Source organism: Rattus norvegicus, chromosome 10 (genome assembly GCF_021556685.1).
Source record: "Rattus norvegicus strain SHRSP/BbbUtx chromosome 10, alternate assembly SHRSP_T2T, whole genome shotgun sequence".
In the NCBI taxonomy this organism is placed as follows: Eukaryota; Metazoa; Chordata; class Mammalia; order Rodentia; family Muridae; genus Rattus; species Rattus norvegicus.
The window spans coordinates 7,222,698-7,241,799 of record NC_141543.1 but is presented as its reverse complement, the minus strand read 5'-3'; the positions used below and the strand labels follow the sequence as shown (position 1 = coordinate 7,241,799).

Genomic DNA, 19,102 nt, shown 5'->3' with positions numbered 1-19,102 from the left:
GTTTGAAGGCAGAAAATGGAAACAAGACAGCTCTGCACATTAGAGGTCTGTAACCCATGTAGAAGTACCTCCGATAGGTACCCAACAGCCTACAGTACTGCTTTGAAGCTTGTACCATACACAGCCTGGGAACAGCCAGAGATGCTGGACATACAGCTGTACACAGGCCCACTAGAAAAAGGCTCTGTTTTTGCATCAACTATAACAAAAGATTTGTATCCATTGTCCTCCTAATATACGTTACCGAATGGATTTCTAACTCACAGGTGCCCTGCACACCTCTGCACACCAAGCAGGGGTGTTCGACTGCTTTATACTTGCTGAGGTGTTTGAGTACTGCCTCCTGATCTAAGATGTGAGCTTATTTCTGCCACAGGTACTGGGTAGATTAAAGCTGAAGCACTGGCTCACATGGCTTCTTGTTTTCTTTATGGCCACATCTGGATAAGGTCCACCAGAAAAGCACTATACAGCAAGATACCCAACCTGCAGGTCTCTGCATCAGAACCAGCCCACTCCATGCTTTCCTCAGCTCAAGCATTCTTATATAAATGTCCCAAGAACAGATATGGCCCCTGCCACCAACCTTAGGCAGAAGAAATGGATTTTCCTGTCAGAGCTGTCCTCAGGCTCCTAGAAATGGACTGTTACTTAGAACCAGGGCAGAGTGTGAAGTGTTCAAGGCACACAGCCTATGCTAATGCCATTAATCTTTAAATATGTATTTTTATGTCTGTGTGCCTTTGCAAGTTTATGTGCACATATGTATAGGTCCCCAAGGAAATCAGAGGGCACAGGATATCCTGGAACTGAAGTCACAGGTAGCTGTGGCTGCCCGATGCTGATGCTAGGAATGAACCTGAGTCTGCTCTGAGAGCAACATGCGCTCTCTCAAGGACAGAGCAGGAGACCACTCTGCTGGTTTTTATGATATAAACGCAGTAAGTGAAGCCAGACCAACCCTGCCCCACACCCACACCACGCCTTCTGAAACTCTAGCTCACAACACAGCAGCTCAAGGTTGGCTGCAGTATTCGCTATATGGCAACACTGTGAGACACACTTCGTACCTGGAGTTGGAGGCTGCCTACTGGGAGTTGCACTGAAGTAACATTTGAACCCTGGATGGACACCGGTAACAGTAGCTGGGTTGTCTGTGTGGTCAGTAAGGCCTGAGGCTGAGCAACAAAGGCAGGTGGCTGTCCCTGGGAGCTCAGGTAGAACTGCGAGACAACATTCTGCTGCTCTGTTTGGGCCATGGGGACCTCCTGCTTGACGACCACAGCCTTTTTGGCAACAAGGGTCTGGCTACCTGTGGAGATGGGCTGGCCTACAGAATGGCCAGGCACTGGGATGGACTGCTGGGGGCTGGAGCAGTCAGGGAGTGAGGTCTCATCTTTGACGGAGGACCGGACATTGCCAAGTTTCAGATCTGATGTAAAGGGATGTGTGGAACCATTGGGCTGAGGACCTGGGGGTCGCTGCTGCCCACGTTTTTCCTCCTCCAGCTGCATCTTGAGGACTTCCACCAGCTTCTGTTCCTGTTCCAGTTTCCTCTTCAGCTCTTCAATCTGCTTCTCCTTCTCCTGAAGCTTGCGGTCCTTCTCAGCGGCATCCAGTTCTAGGGTTGACAGGGTGCTACTGGTGGGGCTCAGGCTGTCCTCATGGCTTGCCACCCTCAGGGGAGATGAACACAAGAACTGGGAAGGTGACATCATGGTCATGATCTCCGTGAAGGTGTCTGTCATGTTTGTGTCATCGGTACTGAGACTGGACTGCTCGGAGGGTGATGGCGAGATGGGCAAAGGGGAATGGGCATTTTCGACATGGGGCACACTGCTGGATCCAGAAGGTGGCAAGTCTGCCTTGAAAGTGGACACAGAGTTGGTTACAGCATTATGCAGTGTTGTGACTGGCAGTGTCACTGTGACCTCTGGGTTACTGGTGACAATAGCTGCTGATGACACTGCCACAATACTGCCAGTGGCAAGGTTATTACTGGTCACTTCCTGGTAGGGTTTCAGGCGTTCAATGAGGTCTGGTTTAGTTCCTGACACTGGCAGACCCCTCAGTTTGAGTTCTGTTTTCAGCTCTGACACCTGGAGGCAAAAGCAGATCAGAGGCTTGGTTTTATGAGTCTCCCACACATAAACACCAGAGCATCCCTTTGTTGCCCACAGAGGGATGCTGATACTGCCTGTAGATGTCTGAAACTGGCATATAAACAGACTTTTTCCATCTGTGCACACTGTGAGAAACTTAAGTCTACAGAGGAGACACAGAGCCTGTGAGCAGTAATTAGAAAATGGGTGATATTGTAGTAATTGCTACAGAGAAGTGGTCTCTTCTCATGGTGCTCAAATAAGGCATGTGGTCAGTAAACGAGAATTAGATCAGCTATTTGACATCTAACACCTAGTGGAATAAAAAGAAAGCAGTCCCATAAAGGGTGCTAGTGTTTTGCTAAAGTCGTTCAGACAACTGGGCACTTGACAGGCAAACCTGGCCATCTGCTCGTGTGTAAGGACGGTACTCAGAGGTGAAGAGCTGGAGGTGGAGTCATCACCTTTAAGTCATCCAAGCTAGAAGGCAGGGGTCCTGGCCTCCTCGCCGGCACACCTGTGCTGCTGCTGCTGCTGCTGCTGCTGCTGCTGCTGCTGTTCTTGTCAGTTCTTCAAGAAAAAAAGAAATCAGAGCTTACAACAAGCTCGCTCTAGGTTTGGGTCTATTAACAATCTGTCATCTTATAAGGAGAATTGATTGTGGACACAGACAGGAAAACTCAGTATTGTGGAAATGTCAAATGCATCATCTTCCTCCATTCAAAACCCTAGAGGCTCCGTCTGTTTGTATGGAGGACACACAGAAGGCCACTCTATGCTTGATGCAGAAGGTGCAAAGGACTGGGATTGGCTCAGTGTCCTTGCAAGGAAAGCTATAAGACTGCACTAGCTCTGGTGCCTGTGTGTACCCATGAGCACTACCACAGTTACATGGGCACCTTTCAGCACTTGCCTGATATGATGCAGTTAAAACCCTAGTCTTAAAAATAAAGTTCTTTGAGGTCTGGGTGAAATGATGAGAGTCTAATGTCTCATCTTAGAGTTGTAAGAACTCAATCCATGCATTTGGTTTTACTGCCATTCAACATTGTTGCCACAAGAACATTGATGGGTATGTTTTGAGTCAATCTTGCCATGAAGTTTGAATAACAGCCATACTGTGCTTTATTATTTGATGTCCTATTCCCAGGCCACCTTTTGTTTCTTGTTTAGTTATATTGGTCTCTGGAGAATATACAGCTAAGTATTAGTATGGGGCTAGGTAGATAGTACAGTTGGTAAAGTGCCCTGCAAACTTGAGAACCTGTGTCTAGATCCCCACCTACATAAAGCTGGGCACAGAGGTCTGAGTTTGTAATCTCAGCATGGGAAGGTGGAGACAGAAGGGTCCTGGGGCTTGCTGGCCAAGCTCACAGGCTACTAATGAGTGGGCTCTAGGTTCATCGAGAGATACTATCTTGCCTAATAAGGTGAAGAATGACAGAGAATCCACCTGATACTGACTCTGACAGCCACACGTGCACACATAAAATACTTTATGCTACTTTTTGGTTGAAATTCTATACTTGTGCTTATGGTCCACTGTAACTTATTTCTGTTATTTTATTAATTAATTAATTATTGCATTTATATAAGTACACTGTGTAGCTGTTATCAGACACACCAGAATTAGGGCATCGGATCCCATTACAGGTGGTTGTGAACCACCATGTGGTTGCTGGGAATTGAACTCAGGACCTCTGGAAGAGCAGTCAGTGCTGTTAACCACTGAGCCTCTCTCCAGCCCTTTTGTTATTTTAAAAGTTGAATTCTCTTTTCACCTAAATCATGAGAATATTGAGGTTCTGAGTCCTGAGGTGGGCTTCTGCAGGTTTGCTCCTGTGGTAATAAGGAGGCACAGATATCTGCAGAGACCCTTCCCTCAGAGTGTCGGCTTTTGTCTTGTTTTCTAGATAGGGTCTTGTGATATGGCCTAGGCTAGACTTGAATGTACAGCCTACAGCCTTCCCTTCTCTCATGTTGGGACTATGCAGTGCTGGCTAGAATTGGCTGTAGCTTTGTTTGTTTGTTTGTGATGGATCTCTGGTAAAGATTATCAGTGTGTTGGAAAACAAAACTCTCATTTTTCAGATCTGGGAACTGACCAAAACTTGAGTTCAGCCTTCCTGTGGTTAAATGACACATGGCACTAGATGGCTCTTTGGTTGTGGTAGCAAGTGACGCTATGGAAGAGTGAGGAACTGAAGCCTCAGGGAATGCCAGGGTATGTGGAGTCTGGTGTCCTCCCTATGCCTTAGATGTCCTCTCCTCAGGTAAAGAGGTAAGCTGCATAATTTTTTATTTTGGGGCCGAAGAGTGGGTTCAGCACTTAAGCGCACTTAAGGACCTGAGTTTCATTCTCAGCCCCACATGGCAGTTTACAACTATCTGTCACTCTAGTCCTGGGGATCTGATGCCCTTTCTGACCTCCTCAGGCACTAGTCATACACATGGTTCACACAGACACATGCAGGTAGAACACGCATACAAACAAAACAGTAAGCTTTAAAACTTGTTTAAAGCTTTATTTTATGTGAGTGGGTGCTGTGCCTGCATGTATGTCACTTACACCTTTAAAAGGATGATTCCCAGGCACATGTCATGGGAAAGTCTTTTTGTGGAATTTCCAGTCCCAGTCTCCTCACTGGGAATGGAATAAAAAGGAGCAATCTCACCGGCCTGCAGGGTGATGGTGGCATGAACTGTGAGCACACTGTGGGTCACACGTGGAGCCACAGTCACCCAAAGAGGCAGCGCTGCAGGATGCCACCCAGGGCTTAGACAGCAGTAAAATGCAGTGACGGCTGCACGGGACCCATATCAACTCTCTGTGGCCATCCTGGATCCCTTGTAACAGCTCATTTGGGTGTGTTAGCTCTTAAATAATAACATGTTACAGAAATGCTTTCCCCTCTCCATACTCTGATGTTTAAAGCATGTGCTTCATAGTATGGTTGGAATTACCAACAGATTTAGTCTTCATCATATCTTAGAAGAAGCAAATTGACAATCATTCCCCTATGGGGAGCTATTATTTTGTAACAGTATCTTTTAGTAGGTTTCCTAGAAAAGTGGCCCAGACCTGCAGGGACGGTGGGGGTCCAGTTTTACAGAATGGTACACTCAAAGTTTTTTTTCTAATGACAAACTTTCTGTCTTTTCCTAGTCTCCTCTCCAGAGCTGGGTATGTGGGAAGTTAAAGATGGGGTTTCTATTCAGAAAAAGCATATTGGGATAAATATTTAAAGCATTTTCAGTCAATGAGTTGAGGGTATAAACTTGCCTATTCTAGGCCTAAGGACAGGTTCCAAGGTGTGCAGATGCCATCCTTCTCTGGCCCTGGGCATTCAGACCATTTCCTGTGTGTCACCTTTGACCCATCCTGTCACTACCTCGTCATGGCTCCTTTGCCCTTGAACATCCAACTGTTGTCTTTAATGACTCAGTCTTACCTGGTTTCCACTGTCTAAGATACCACACTGTCTGCCACGTGGAATGGTCTACTGCAGACAGCTGTCCTTACTTCTTGCCTTTCGTCTATCTTAGGAACTGACCAGGCAGCTGTCTCAGCACCACTGTATGCCCTTCCTCTTTCCCTGCTTGGAAGAGCCTTCCATGTGGGAACTTTCCCCAAACCTTTCCCTTACTTCTGCCTTTCTGCCCTTGCTTCTTCCCTGCAGGTGAGTGTGCACCCAGAGGGTTTTCTCACAGCAGTTGATACTGATGGATCCTGAATAATTGTAAAAGGCTCAGAGACTACTGGAGGGCAAATGGTGGACTAGATAGCAAGTCACATTCACTGTGGGATTTTAGACACTGTGTGTGGTAAGCTTGGACCACAGCCAAGTGAGGGTGGTCCCTGAGCAAAGAACTTGGCCATCCCCAACCTACCATAACTTGGGGTTCCTCCCAAAGCCAGGGCACAAGTCATGCCAGGATGAACCCCCAAGCACAGGCTTACTTGACAGGTGCGGGCAGGATGGTCTGGTAGTTGTAGTGCTGCTGCTGTTGCTGCTGCTGCTGCTGGCTCAGGATCTGCAGCTGTAGGAAGAGCTGCTGCTGCTGGAGCAGGCGGGCATAGTTGGAGTCCATGTGTGGCTCGCTCTTCTCCCCTTTTTGGTTGGGCGGAATGTACTGGTGGTACTTGAGCTTCTTCACTCGGGGTTTCGGGTCTTTGCATTTTTTGTTACGGTGTTTGTCGTTTGGATTCTTGGGATGGCTTTGCTAATTTTTGAGGAAATAATAAAAAGGAGAACATTTTAAGAGATGTCAGAGTAACATGGACTCAATCAGCTTGTTGATCAGTGTTGAAAGTGCAAAGGAACTTTTATATATTTGACAGTGTAGAAAATGTCTGTTCCTGATATAATTACTGTAGTACCCTTGCTTAAAGCAAGAGTTTCAAACCCTCTGCTAAATTTTGGAAGGATCCCAAATCCGTCCATTCATGGAGAGAGAGAGAGAGACAGAGACAGAGAGGGACAGAGAGGGAGGGAGGAAAGGAGGGAAGAAGGGGGGAGGAGGAAGAGAGAGAGACAGAGAGAGAGAGACAGGGAGGGAGGAAAGGAGGGAAGAAGGGAGGAAGAGAGAGAGAGACAGAGAGGGAGGGAGGAAAGGAGGGAAGAAGGGAGGAAGAGAGAGAGAGAGAGAGAGAGAGAGAGAAGTAGAGAGGGAGGGAAGGAGGGGAGGAGGGAGGAAGAGAGAGAGAGAGAGAGAGAGAGAGAGAGAGAGAGAGAGAGAGAGAGAGCTGTCAGTCTATGAGGATGAAACATACACGATCGCATGTGCCTTAGTGATTCACAAGTAAAACAGCAGTGTGCCTTACAGTCCTCAGTGGTCTTGGTGAGGAATACATGAAATGCATTTCAGGAACCACTGACCTAGGCCTGTAATTCCAGCATTCAAGAAGTAGGAATAGGAGGATCAGGAGTTCAAGGTCAGCCTTGGCTACAGAGTCTGAGGCCAGCTGAGGTTACATAAGACCCTGTGTCAAAAACAAAGAATCACAAAGACAACTGCAGACTTAGTTTGATTTATAGATTTTCATTCTACATTGCTCCCTTTTACAGCCAAGCTGCTTGGCCTGGCACTGCCAAGACAAATAACAGACATCCACTCTGGGCTTCCTGAGGAGACAAAATGCTGGCCTAGTATTTCCTACCGAAAAGCAGGCTATGTACTATGTGTGTAATAAGTTAAGGATTATGTCACCATTACAGTGTAACATTAAGAAAATATAGCTATGAGCACATGCTTTTAATCCCAGCACTTGGGAGGCAGACGCAGGCAGATCTGTGTGAGTTCAAGGCCAGTCTAGTCTTGGAGTGAGTTCCAGGACAGTGAAACCCTGTCTGGAAAAAACAAATACCAAAACCAACCAACCAACCAACCAACCAACCAACCAATCAACCAACCATAACAACAAACGCAAACGAACAAAAATATGGCTATGGAAAAATAAGTAAGTGCTTCTTTCTAGTGAGAATAAGAGACTACATAAGTAGTTTTAAGGAAAAGAAAGAATTCAAAATACTAAGTACTGAGGTTTGGTCTGTTGCTATGTATTGTAATGTTAAATTGTATATAAGAAGGCCTTTGCCTATGAGTGACTTCTCAAGTTTACATAAGCTTTTATTGTGCAAACCTTGTTCCTTGGTTTAAAACTGTTGGTTAAATAAACTTGGCTACAGCCAGTTACTGGAGGGATTTGGGGTTGAAGTGACCTGGTTGTGGGAGAGAGAATTGAGGAGAAGAAGGAAGAGTGAGGGGAGGAGAGGGTGCCATGAGGGAAGATGGACTATGAGCACATGGCCAGGAGAAAGCAAGATTCTGGGGTATAATGCTGGGGAGTAGCCAGGCCAGCAGTTAGAAGAGTAGATTAGGGGATACCTCTAGTTGTCAAAGCCAAATAACATAACCAGTGTCTGAGTCTCACTCATTTGTAAGTTGGTGGAGAATGGTGGGGGCACACTAGCCCTAGAGGCGGGGACGGATGGTGAGAGTGTGCATTTGCCCTCTCTTAGGACTGACAAGGCAACTTTGTCCTGAGTTGTTCTTTTCAGTTTCAAAGTCATCAGACCATTCTCTGTCTTTTGGTATTCACACTACAACTTCATCTGAAAAGAAAAACAGTGAAAAACAGAGCAAGTTTGTTTGGCTTTTTCTATTCTGGTCTACTTTTGTTTTATCTTATCTTATTATTCTTCAGATACCTGTTTGTTTTCTAGAGGCAGAAAGAGTGTAAGGAGGAAGGATGGGGAGAATCTTTGAGAAGTTGGGAGAGGGAAAACTTTGATCAGAATATATTGTTTGAAAAACATCTATTTTCAATAAAAGAAAGAATAAAACACAACAAGACAAAGAATAAGATGAAACAAAACAGTAGGCTGGAGAGGTGGCTCAGCTATAAGAGTACTGGCTGCTCTTGCAGAACATCTGGGTTTGGGGCACCCACATGGTACACATATATACATGAAGACAAATACTTATACAAATAAGTAATGAAAAACTCCAGACAAAGGAGGATTTCATTCCTAAGCTGCTTTAGTCACAGATGTGACTAGAGCTTCTGAATAAACAACATATATGTCATAACCAAAGAAGATTTAGACAGACACTGAAGCTATTAACACACTCGGGACATCGTTCCTGTTGAATGCCAGTGTAAAGTGGCACAGGGATGCCCTTGCCTGGGGAAGGTGCCTTCCTCTCCCTGCACAGACGACATGTCATGAGAGAGTGGAGCATGACTTTTATAGCAGGGTTATAAACAGTCAATGCAAACAGGCTCATGACTGATTCACAAGAGCTTAGTGTACATCTTTTCCATAAATCTGCACCCAGGACATCACACAGAGCACTTGAAGCTCATGGCTCTAGTGGGAGTCGGTACACTGTAGAAACTGGCAAAGTTTTAACTTGACTTTCAGTGTGCTGAGTTACTACACACCTTCCAGTATAGCACTCAAGTGATAGTCCAATTAGCTACTTTCAGCATTTGCACGGAAGACCTGTGAAATGGGACTGTTGCTGGAGCTTGTGCTTCCTGCAAAAGTCCTTGATGTACCCTCCCTCGGATTCCCTGAGACTGTACCCTCATCCTTGGTGCTTCCTCCTCAGAGTCAAAACACTTTCTAAAAGGAGATACTAGGGAAGGAGACGAGGAGAGAGTTGACAAGGACAGGCTGGCATCCTGACCCTTTTTGAGGGTACAAGATGGTGGAGGCAATACTGCAACATTTGTTAGGATGTGACTTTGTTGATATTCCTGGTTCCAGTACTAAGCTAGGGAAAGGTGTCCTGGAGTTGGAGTCCTACTGCCTCAGACAACCTTGATGGTAAGATTATAATCACCTGAGAGGCATGCTCTCCTTATAACTGAGTGATGCCTGACCATCAGGGCAGAAAAGGCTGGAGTCTGGGAGATTGGACCTTTCTGGCCACCCCACTTCTTAACTTATTTGAGGGTCAGTCTCTGCATGATGGCAAGATTAGCTAACATTAATGTCCTATGTAGTTCAAGAGCTCTGAGACACTCTGAGACATGTATAGTGCCCAGTTTAGGAAGAGCCACCTATGAAATGATTAAATTATTCTTTGCTCTCATACCATTTTATTATAGGACATTAAGAACTTTTCAAATGTACTATATATTTAAGGGTTTTTTTCCCTCCTTTGAGATTTATTTTAACTGAATTATTTCAACCATGTCCACTTTGGGGAAACAGTGCCATGAACTGGGCTTATCTGAGATCACACCAAGCTGCTTCTGGCCAAAATGGCTAAACTAAAAACCTCTCCAGATCTTCTGAGCAGCATACACTCTCAACTGGATACCACAGAGCTTCTTCATTTTGAGCATAAATTATCCCCAAAGCTGGCTGTCACAAAAGACACCTGAGTGCGGCTACACCTCTAGTGCTGTGCTGCAGCAAGTCATCTGAGTGTGCTTAGTTGGGCAGGGCTGCTGACGGAGGACTCCTGAAGCATGCCTCATAGCACAGCACTTCGTACGAGCCAAGATCTATATAATTTTTCTGTTACCATGAGTACAGGTCATGTGTTGACATGTCTGAGCCTAACAAGCACTACGGTTTAGTTTTCAAGGTTTGGGTTAAAAAGCAGGGGGTAGGTCCAGACACGTGCCTCTGTTTAGTGTCCATGGGTTTGAGACAGAGTCAGTGAGTGGAGTCCTGGGTACCCACCTTCACCAGTGTTGGGCCAGACTTTGCTGAGGACACAGTGTTCGTGGGGAGGACAGAAGCTGTAGACCTCGTGGGAGGCTGGTCCACAGGGCTTTTCAAGAATTCAGGAACTGCTGGGGACACTGAGGTAAACTGTTGGGAAAGGCAGAAAAAGACAAGGCCATGAGATCAGTGACTGTAAGAGGACTGGAATTACAAAATGCCCCTTACTGATTATCCAGTACAAAGTGGTCAGCCTCAAACTATATTCATATAAACAACAGAAATGGACTCAGCAGGTTGGTTTTATGTTTGTACATATCTACATACACATATAAATATAAGTAATACTGATAAAGTATAAGAGGCTATCAATTTGTGAATTGGGGGACATGGGAGGGATTGGAAGGAGAGCTCTGGGAGGGGCTCAAAGGAGGAAAGGGAGGGGTAAGTGATATACTTCTATTTTAATTAAAAAATGTATAAAAACTTACAAATATAGAAAATAAAAATGTCTACAAAATGAAACAAAGAAAAATAAACTATTGTGCCTAGGGCCCAAAGGAATCACAGACTTTAATCTTGATGAAGCGGATGTCTCAGTCAGGGTTCCGATTCCTGCACAAACATCATGACCAAGAAGCAAGTTGGGGAGGAAAGGGTTTATTCAGCTTACACTTCCACACTGCTGTCCATCACCAAAGGAAGTCAGGACAGGAACTCAAGCAGGTCAGGGAGCAGGAGCTGATGCAGAGGCCATGGAAGGGTGTTTCTTACTGGCTTGCTCAGCTTTCTCTCTTACAGAACCCAAGACCACCAGCCCAGGGACGGCATCACCCACAATGGGCTGGGTCCTTCCCCCTTGATCACTAGTTGAGAAAATGCCTTACAGCTGGGTCTCATGGAGGCATTTCCTCAACTGAGGCTCCTTTCTCTGTGATAACTCCAGCTTGTGTCAAGTTGACACACAAAGCCAGCCAGTACAGCTGGTTATTTACCAGCTACCTCTGTAGCAATGGATAGCTGAAACTAAGATTAGGCTGATATATGGTAATGTTTTTAGTTTTTTCCCCTCAAAAATATAGTCAGAATCTGTAGGATGTCATACAGGTGAGACAGGTACAAGATAGAATGGGGCCTGTCATTGGGCGAGAAGGAAGGATGGGCAGGAGAAAAGTGTTAGGGAGAGGAGGAGACCCAAATGAGGCTGGAGAAGCAGCAGAGAGAACATGGAGGCGGATGTTAAGATTCCTCTCTGCACCTTTACAGGTTGTTATGAATATTCTTAGGGGATGGATGTGCACAGGGCTTTGTGTGTCTAGGTGTGCAATTATAGATTATCAATTGGTTGTAAGTTAATTGTGTGGACGTATTGTACATTAAGCATTTAACACATAAATCTTGGTTGTTGGGATCCAGTTTGCTGAGTAATAATTTCACTGGGTTGTTGGGAGTGTGAGCAGAGTCCATGACAGGAAGCTGTGCTAGTCTATAGAATGCTTGGGGCTAGCATTGTGTAGGGCCCTCGGAACACTATGTGGGTCTCAGGTGTGGTAACAACCGCCAAGGGGACGATGTGTGAAAGCGGTAACAGAGAAACAGCTAGAGTGCACGGATCCTCAGGAGTGGGAACTCGCAGGAACCAGGACGAGTGTCATCATTTATAACTTTACAGCAACGAGAATCATCCTCATTTTTGGAAAAACAACCTCAAGACACATAAAAACACCCAAAACAATACATGGGTATTTCTAAAGTTTTCTTGATAGACAGGTCATGCTAATCCTGGCTCATTTACATGTAGGGTTGGGCCCCTCATAGAATGAACATGCCCCACCCTCCCTGTAGCTGGCAGCACCTCAGTGAAGGTTTGCGTCACTCCCAGGGCCTGCAATGTGCTGCACCCCTCAGACTTCTGCCTCAGAGCTGATGCTAACTGACCTGACCCTGTGTCGTTCAAAAGAGAAGCTGAATAACGTATTCCCAGGAGACTGTCGCACTGCATCCTGGAGCTTGTCTCACAGATGCTAGGCTTTGCCCTCCCTAGTGAGCACTAGTTGGGGTGGGGTGGAAGTCAGAAGGAGCTACAGAAGGTCTAACTCCTTCTCGCTAGTACTTTACTCCACATATGTGACACATCGTCACCCCAGTGATGTCAGTGCCTCATGTGCTGTGGCCTTGTCTTCAGGAACAACATCCCCTGCCCTGCCCTTTCAGTTCCTTGAACAACCTTCAAATGCATTATAGCAACAATCAAAATCAGTTCTCTTACGGAAGTATTTAAAACAGCAAGTGGTTTCTTTCTTAAAAGAAACAACTTGAAAACCTGCAGTGCTATTAGCAATAAACATCTGTTTAATTGATGAATGTCACTGTGTGGCTTTTCCTCAGTAGTTGCCCTTCAAGCCCAGCTGTGCCTATGTGAGCAAGTGCATGACTGCATAAGTCCATGGCTCTCTCCTTAAGGCCAGCTACTGCTATTCATTTCAGCTTGTGATTATTAACATTAGACACCATAAGGGACTCTGTAAAGATAGCTGTGGTCAGTTCCATTTCATCCAGAAATGGCAGCTAGGGACCCATTCTGTGTTCTTCAACACTAAGGATATGTCTGGCTCCTTGACAAACCTGTGGCCAGCCAAGTAAAAGGTGGCACTTCCTTAAAGGACATGGCCTTATGTTATTAGTTATTATCTAGAAAAGAAGTATCTCTGGGTGGTCTCATAGTGAGCACAGTTTTTGGCTCTTGTATAATTGGTCTATGAAATAGAATCAAATGCTTAAATTTTGAATTGGACAGTTATGTTCTTACAAACATTCGGCCTGGTGCGCTGACCAGCACAAGCAGTCATGTTACGTTTGAGTGAAGTGTTTACAACTTGAATGGTCATCAGAGCATGGGGATGCTCGTTAGGATGTCTTCTGGTCTACATCCCTACGCTGTGCCTCCTCTAGCCTCTAAAGCAGATACTGTTTTCTGATTTTCTCTACTTCAATGTGACCGCTATCCAGAAAAACTATAAGACTAATTCCACTGACACACAGTGGTTGTTCACTGCACCCAATGAGAAGATAAGCAAGTTGGAAGGAGAGATCCAGAGTTCCCAGGCATTCTGTCAGGCTTTGTAGCAGGTCTTCAGCAGGATCCACAATATCCTCCCCAACTGGCACCTAGATCATGTCTAGGTGTTAGGCTTCAATTTGGTAAACTCTACAAAGAACCCAGGTGCCAGAGTACTGAAATAACCATGTTCTAAAAGGGTAGAAAATATCTAGGTCACAAAGGACACTTTCTCTGTTCTATAGTTGACTGAGAAATATACCATCACCTTAGAAAAAATGCTAAGTGTGCATTTAAACTGACACCAAAACCTGCACTCATTCTGTGCATCTCTAACTTCAGTGATTCAAAATTATTTCCCTAAAGAGGAAACAGAAGTTGCAGACCTGACTTCCCATCCCCCAGGTGAATATTCCGACCACAGGTATAGGATCATAATTGCTAGTGCCTTCACTTTCATCCTAACACCATTGAAGAAGTCACCAGGGCTAGGTACTGCTTGCCATGTAAGCATGAAGACCTGACTCTGGAACCCTAGTATTCATGCCAAAGTGATCTGACAGTGAGCATCCCAGCACTGGGAAGACAGGTGGGAGCTGCAGGCTTAGTGAGTGACCTTATCTCAAAAATTAGGAAGGAAGTGATTTGAGGAAGACCCTAAAGTTAATCTCTAGCATACACACACACATACACACACAGACATACACACATACATGCACACACTCTCATGAACATATACAACATGTGCAATACTCGACATTAATTTCTGGCTTCCACATATGTGTGCACAAACCCAAAATGTACATACAACACATTATTCAAAGAAAAATGTCAGAAAAATATTAAATATGGCATACTTTGAAAATAAGTTCAAAAAAGAGACTTTTAACCTTAGAACTTTTCTTTTTCTTCTTTTTATTGGATATTTTTATTTACATGTAAAATGTTATCCCCTTTCCTGTTTTCCCCTCCAGAAACACACTATCCCATCTCTCCTCCCCCTGCTTCTATAAGGATGCTCCCCTACCCACCCACCCTTGACAGGACTAAGGGCCTCTCCTCCCATGGAGGCCTGACAAGGCCATCTTCTGCTACATATGCTGCTGAGGCCATGGGTCCATGCCTGTGTACTCTTGGGATGGTAGGTTAGTCCCTGGGAGCTCAGGGGGGTCTGGTTGGTTGATATTGTTGTTCTTCTTATGGGGTTGCAAACCCCTTCAGCTACTTTAGTCCTTTCTCTAACTCCTCCATTGGGGTCCCCATTCTCAGTTCAATGGTTGGCTGACAGCATCCACCTCTGTATTTGTCAGGCTCTAGCAGAGCCTCTCAGGAGACAGCTATATCAGGCTGTCAGCATGCACTTTTTGGCAACAGCAATATGTCTGGGTTTGGTGTTTGTGTATAGGATAGATCCCTTAGATGGGGCAGTCTCTGGATGACCTTTCCTTTAGTCTCTGCTCCATACTTTGTCTTCAAATTTCCTCCTGTGAGTACTCGCCTACTAAGAAGGACTGAACCATCCATACTCTTTGGTCTTCTTCCTTCTTGAGCTTCATGTGGTTTGTGAATTGTATCTTGGGTATTCTGAGCTTTTAGGCTAATATCCACTTATGAATGAGTGCAAATCATATGTGTTCTTTTGTGATTGCCTATGAATTTCATAAATTCATTGTTTTTAATAGCTGAGTAGTACTCCATTGGGTAAATGTACCACATTTTCTGTACCCATTTCCCTGTAGAAGGATCCTTTCCAGCTTCTGGCTATTATAAGTAAGCCTGCTATGAACATAGTGGAGCATGTGTCCTTGTTAAATGCTGGAGCATCTTTTGGGTATATGAGCAGGCGTGGTATAGCTGGGTCCTCAGGTGGTGGAATGTCCAATTTTCTGAGGAACCTCCAGACTGATTTCCAGAATGGTTGTACCAGCTTACAATCCCACCAACAATGGAGGAGTGTTCCCCTTTCTCCACATCCTTGCCAGTATCTGCTGTCACTTGAGTTTTTGATCTTAGCCATTCTCACTGGTGTGAGGTGAAATCTCAGGATTGTTTTGATTTGCATTTCCCTGATGACTAAGGATGTTGAACATTTCTTTAGGTGCTTCACAGCCATTTGATATTCCTCAACTGTGAATTCTTTGTTTAGCTCTGTAGTCCATTGTTAATAGGGTTATTTGATTCTCTGGAGTCTAACATCTTGAATTCTTTGTATATATTGAATATTAGCCTATGATCAGTTGAAGGATTGGTAGAGATCTGTTCCCAACTGTTTGTCATTTTGTCCTAATGACAGTGTCCTTTGTCTTATAGAAGCTTTGGAGTTTTATGAGGTCCCATTTGTCAATTCTTGATCTTAGAGCATAAGCCATTGGTGTTCTGTTCAGGAAATTTTCCCCAGTGCCCACGTGTTCCAGGCTCTTCCCCACCTTCCTCTTTATTTGTTTGAGTGTATCTGGTTTGATGTGGATCCACTTGGACTTGAGCTTTGTACAAGGAGAAAAAAAATGGATCAATTTGCATCTTCTACATGCTGATCACCAGTTGAACCAGCACCATTTGTTGAAAATGCTATCTTTTTTCCACTGGATGGTTTTAGCTCTTCTGTCAAATATCAAGTGACCATAGGTGTGTGGGTTCATTTCTGGGTCTTCAATTCTATTCCACTGGTCTATCTGCCTGTTTGTACCAATACCATGCAGTTTTTATCACTATTGTTCTATAATACAGCAAGAGGTTAGGGATGGTGATTACACCAAAAGTTCTTTTATTGTTGAGGATAGCTTTAGCTATCCTGGGTTTTTTGTTATTCCAGATGAATTTGCAAATTGCAATTTCTAACTCTACGAAGAATTGACTTGGAATTTTGATGGGGATTGCATTGAATCTGTGGATTGCTTTTGGCAAAATGGCCATTTTTTTACGATATTAATCCTGCCAATCCATGAGCATGGGAGATCTTTCCATCTTCTGAGATCTTCTTCAATTTCTTTCTTCAGAGACTTGAAGTTCTCGTCATACAGATCTTTCACTTGCTTGGCTAAAGTCACACCGAGGTATTTTATATTATTTGTGACTATTGTGAAGGGTATTGTTTCCCTAATTTCTTTCTCAGCCTGTTTATCCTTTGAGTAGAGGAAAGCTACTGATTTGTTTGAGTTTATTTTATATACAGCCACTTTGCTGAAGTTGTTTATTAGTTGAAGGAGTTCTCTAGTGGAATTTTTGGGGTCACTTAAGTATACTATCATATCATCTGAAAATAGTGACATTTTGACCTCTTTTTGTTGTCTAATTGCTCTGGCTAGGACTTAGAGTACTTTATTGAATAGGTAGGGAGAGAGTAGGCAGCCTTGTTTAGTTCCTGATTTTAGTGGGATTGCTTCAAGTTTCTCTCCATTTAGTTTGATGTTGGCTACTGGTTTGCTGTATATTGCTTTTACTATGTTTAGGTATGGGCCTTGAATTCCTGATCTTTTACCATGAAGGGATATTGAATTTTGTCAAACGCTTTCTCAGCACCTAATGAGATGATAATGTGGTTCTCTTCTTTGAGTTTGTTTATATAGTGGAATACGTTGATCCCCTGGGATGAAGCCTACTTGATCATGATGGATGATCATTTTGATGTGTTCTTGGATTCACTGAGATCATTGAGTATTTTGGCACTGATATTCATAAGGAAAATTAGTTTGAAGCTTTCTTTCTTTGTTGTGGTTTATGTGTAAGCATAATTGTGGCTTCATAGAATGAATTGGGTAGTATTCCTTCTGTTTCTACTTTGTGGAACAGTTTGGAGAGCATTGGTATTAGGTCTTCTATGAAGAACTGACAGAATCTGCAGTAAAAGTTTTTTCGGTTGGGAAAACTTTTAATGACTGTTTCTAATTTTTTAGGGGTTATGGGACTGTTTAGATGGTTTATCTGATCCTGATTTAACTTTAGTACCTGGTATCTGTCTAGAAAATTGTCCATTTCATCCAGATTTTCCAGTTTTGTTGAATATTGGTTTTTGTAGTAGATCTGATGCTTTTTTTGGATTTTCTCAGTTTCTGTTGTTAGTCTTCCTTTTCATTTCTGATTTTGTTAATTTGGATACTGTTTTTGCACCCTCTGGTTAGTCTGGCTAAGGGTTTATCTATCTGTTGATTTTCTCCAAGAACTTGCTCCTGTCTTATTTATTATTTTTATTTTATTTTATTTTAGTTAGTTAGTTTTATTCTTTGTATAATTTTTTTTTTGTTTCTATGGTTGATTTCAGCCCTGAGCTTGATTATTTCCTTTGTCTACTCATCTTGGGTGTATTTGATTCTTTTTGTTCTAGAGCTTTTCAGTGTGCTGTACAAGCTGCTAGTGTATGCTCTCTCCACTTTCTTTTTGGAGGCACTCAGAGCTGTGAGTTTTCCTCTTAGCATTGCTTTCATTATGTCCCATAAGTTTGGGTATGTTGTGCCTTCTTTTTCATTAAATCTAAAATGTTTTTAATTTCTTTATTTCTTCTTTGACCAAATTATCATGGAGTAGAGCAATGCTCAGCTTCCATGTGTATGTGGGCTTTCTGTCATTTTTGTTCTCAGTAAGAACCAGCTTTAGTCCATGGTGATCTGATAGGACGCATGGGATTATTTCTATCTTCTTGTATCGGTTGAGGCCTGTTTTGTGACCAATTATATGGTCAATTTTGGGAGAAGGTACCATGAGGTGCTGAGAAGGTATATTCTTTTGTTTTAGGATGAAACGTTCTATAGATGTCTGTTAAGTCCAGTTGGTTCATAACTTCTATTAGTTTCATTGTGTCTCTGTTTAGTTTCTGTTTCCATGGTCTGTCCATTCGTGAGAGTGGGGTATTGAAATCTCCTACTATTATTGTGTGAGGTGAAATGTGTGATTTGAGCTTTAGTAAGGTTTCTTTTATGAACACGGGTGCCCTTGCATTTGGAGCATAGATATTCAAAAGTGAGAGTTCATCTTGGTGGATTTTTCATTTGATGAATATGAAGTCTCCTTCCTTATCTTTTTTTGTGGATGAAAGTAAATTTTATTTGTTATTAGAATGGCTACTCTAGCTTGTTTCTTGGGATCATTTACTTGGAATTTTTTTTCCAGCCTTTATCTCTGAGGAAGTGTCTATCTTTGGCACTGAGGTGTGTTTCCTGTATATGGCAAAATGCTGGGTCTATTTTATGTATCTAGGCTGGTAGTCTGTCTTTTTATTGAGGAATTAAGTCCACTGATGTTGAGAGATATTACCGATTACTAGGGTTGTTTCCTATTCTTTTTGTTGTTAGAGGTGGAATTATGTTTGTGTGGCTATCTTCCTTTGGGTTACTTGGAAGATTATTTTCTTGCTTTTTCTTGGGTGTAGTTTTCTCCTTTTGTTGAGAGTTTTCCATCTATTATCCTTTGTAGGGCTGGATTTGTGGAAATATATTATGTAAATTTGGATTTGTCATAGAATATCTTGGTTTCTCCATCTAGGGTAATTGAGAGCTTTGCTGCCTATGGTAGCTTGGGTTGGCCATTTGTGCTTTCTTAGGGTCTGTATGACATCTGCCCAGGATCTTCTAGCTTTCATAGTCTCTGCTGAGAAGTCTGGTGTAATTCTGATAGGTCTGCCTTTATATGTTACTTGACTTGTTTTTCTGTACTGCTTTTAATATTCTTTCTTTGCTTTGTGCATTTGCTGTCTTGACTATTATGTGACAGGAGGGATTTCTTTTCTGGTCCAGTCTATTTGGAGTTCTGTAGGCTTGTTTGTT

The 19,102-nt window shown here is 43.4% G+C and overlaps 1 protein-coding gene across 3 annotated transcripts in view; it reads right to left on the bottom strand.

Annotated features, from left to right (window-relative positions):
• Positions 1-19,102, bottom strand: part of Mrtfb (myocardin related transcription factor B) — a 165,724-nt gene that overhangs the window by 16,256 nt on the left and 130,366 nt on the right. For all 3 annotated transcript variants that reach the window (NM_001427624.1, XM_087569215.1, XM_087569216.1), the window contains 4 exons: positions 10,307-10,438; positions 6,064-6,326; positions 2,567-2,672; positions 1,071-2,099 (listed from right to left, as the gene is read on the bottom strand). In NM_001427624.1, coding sequence (NP_001414553.1) covers positions 1,071-2,099; positions 2,567-2,672; positions 6,064-6,326; positions 10,307-10,438 — 1,530 coding nt within the window. The remainder of the gene's footprint in view (positions 1-1,070; positions 2,100-2,566; positions 2,673-6,063; positions 6,327-10,306; positions 10,439-19,102) is intronic.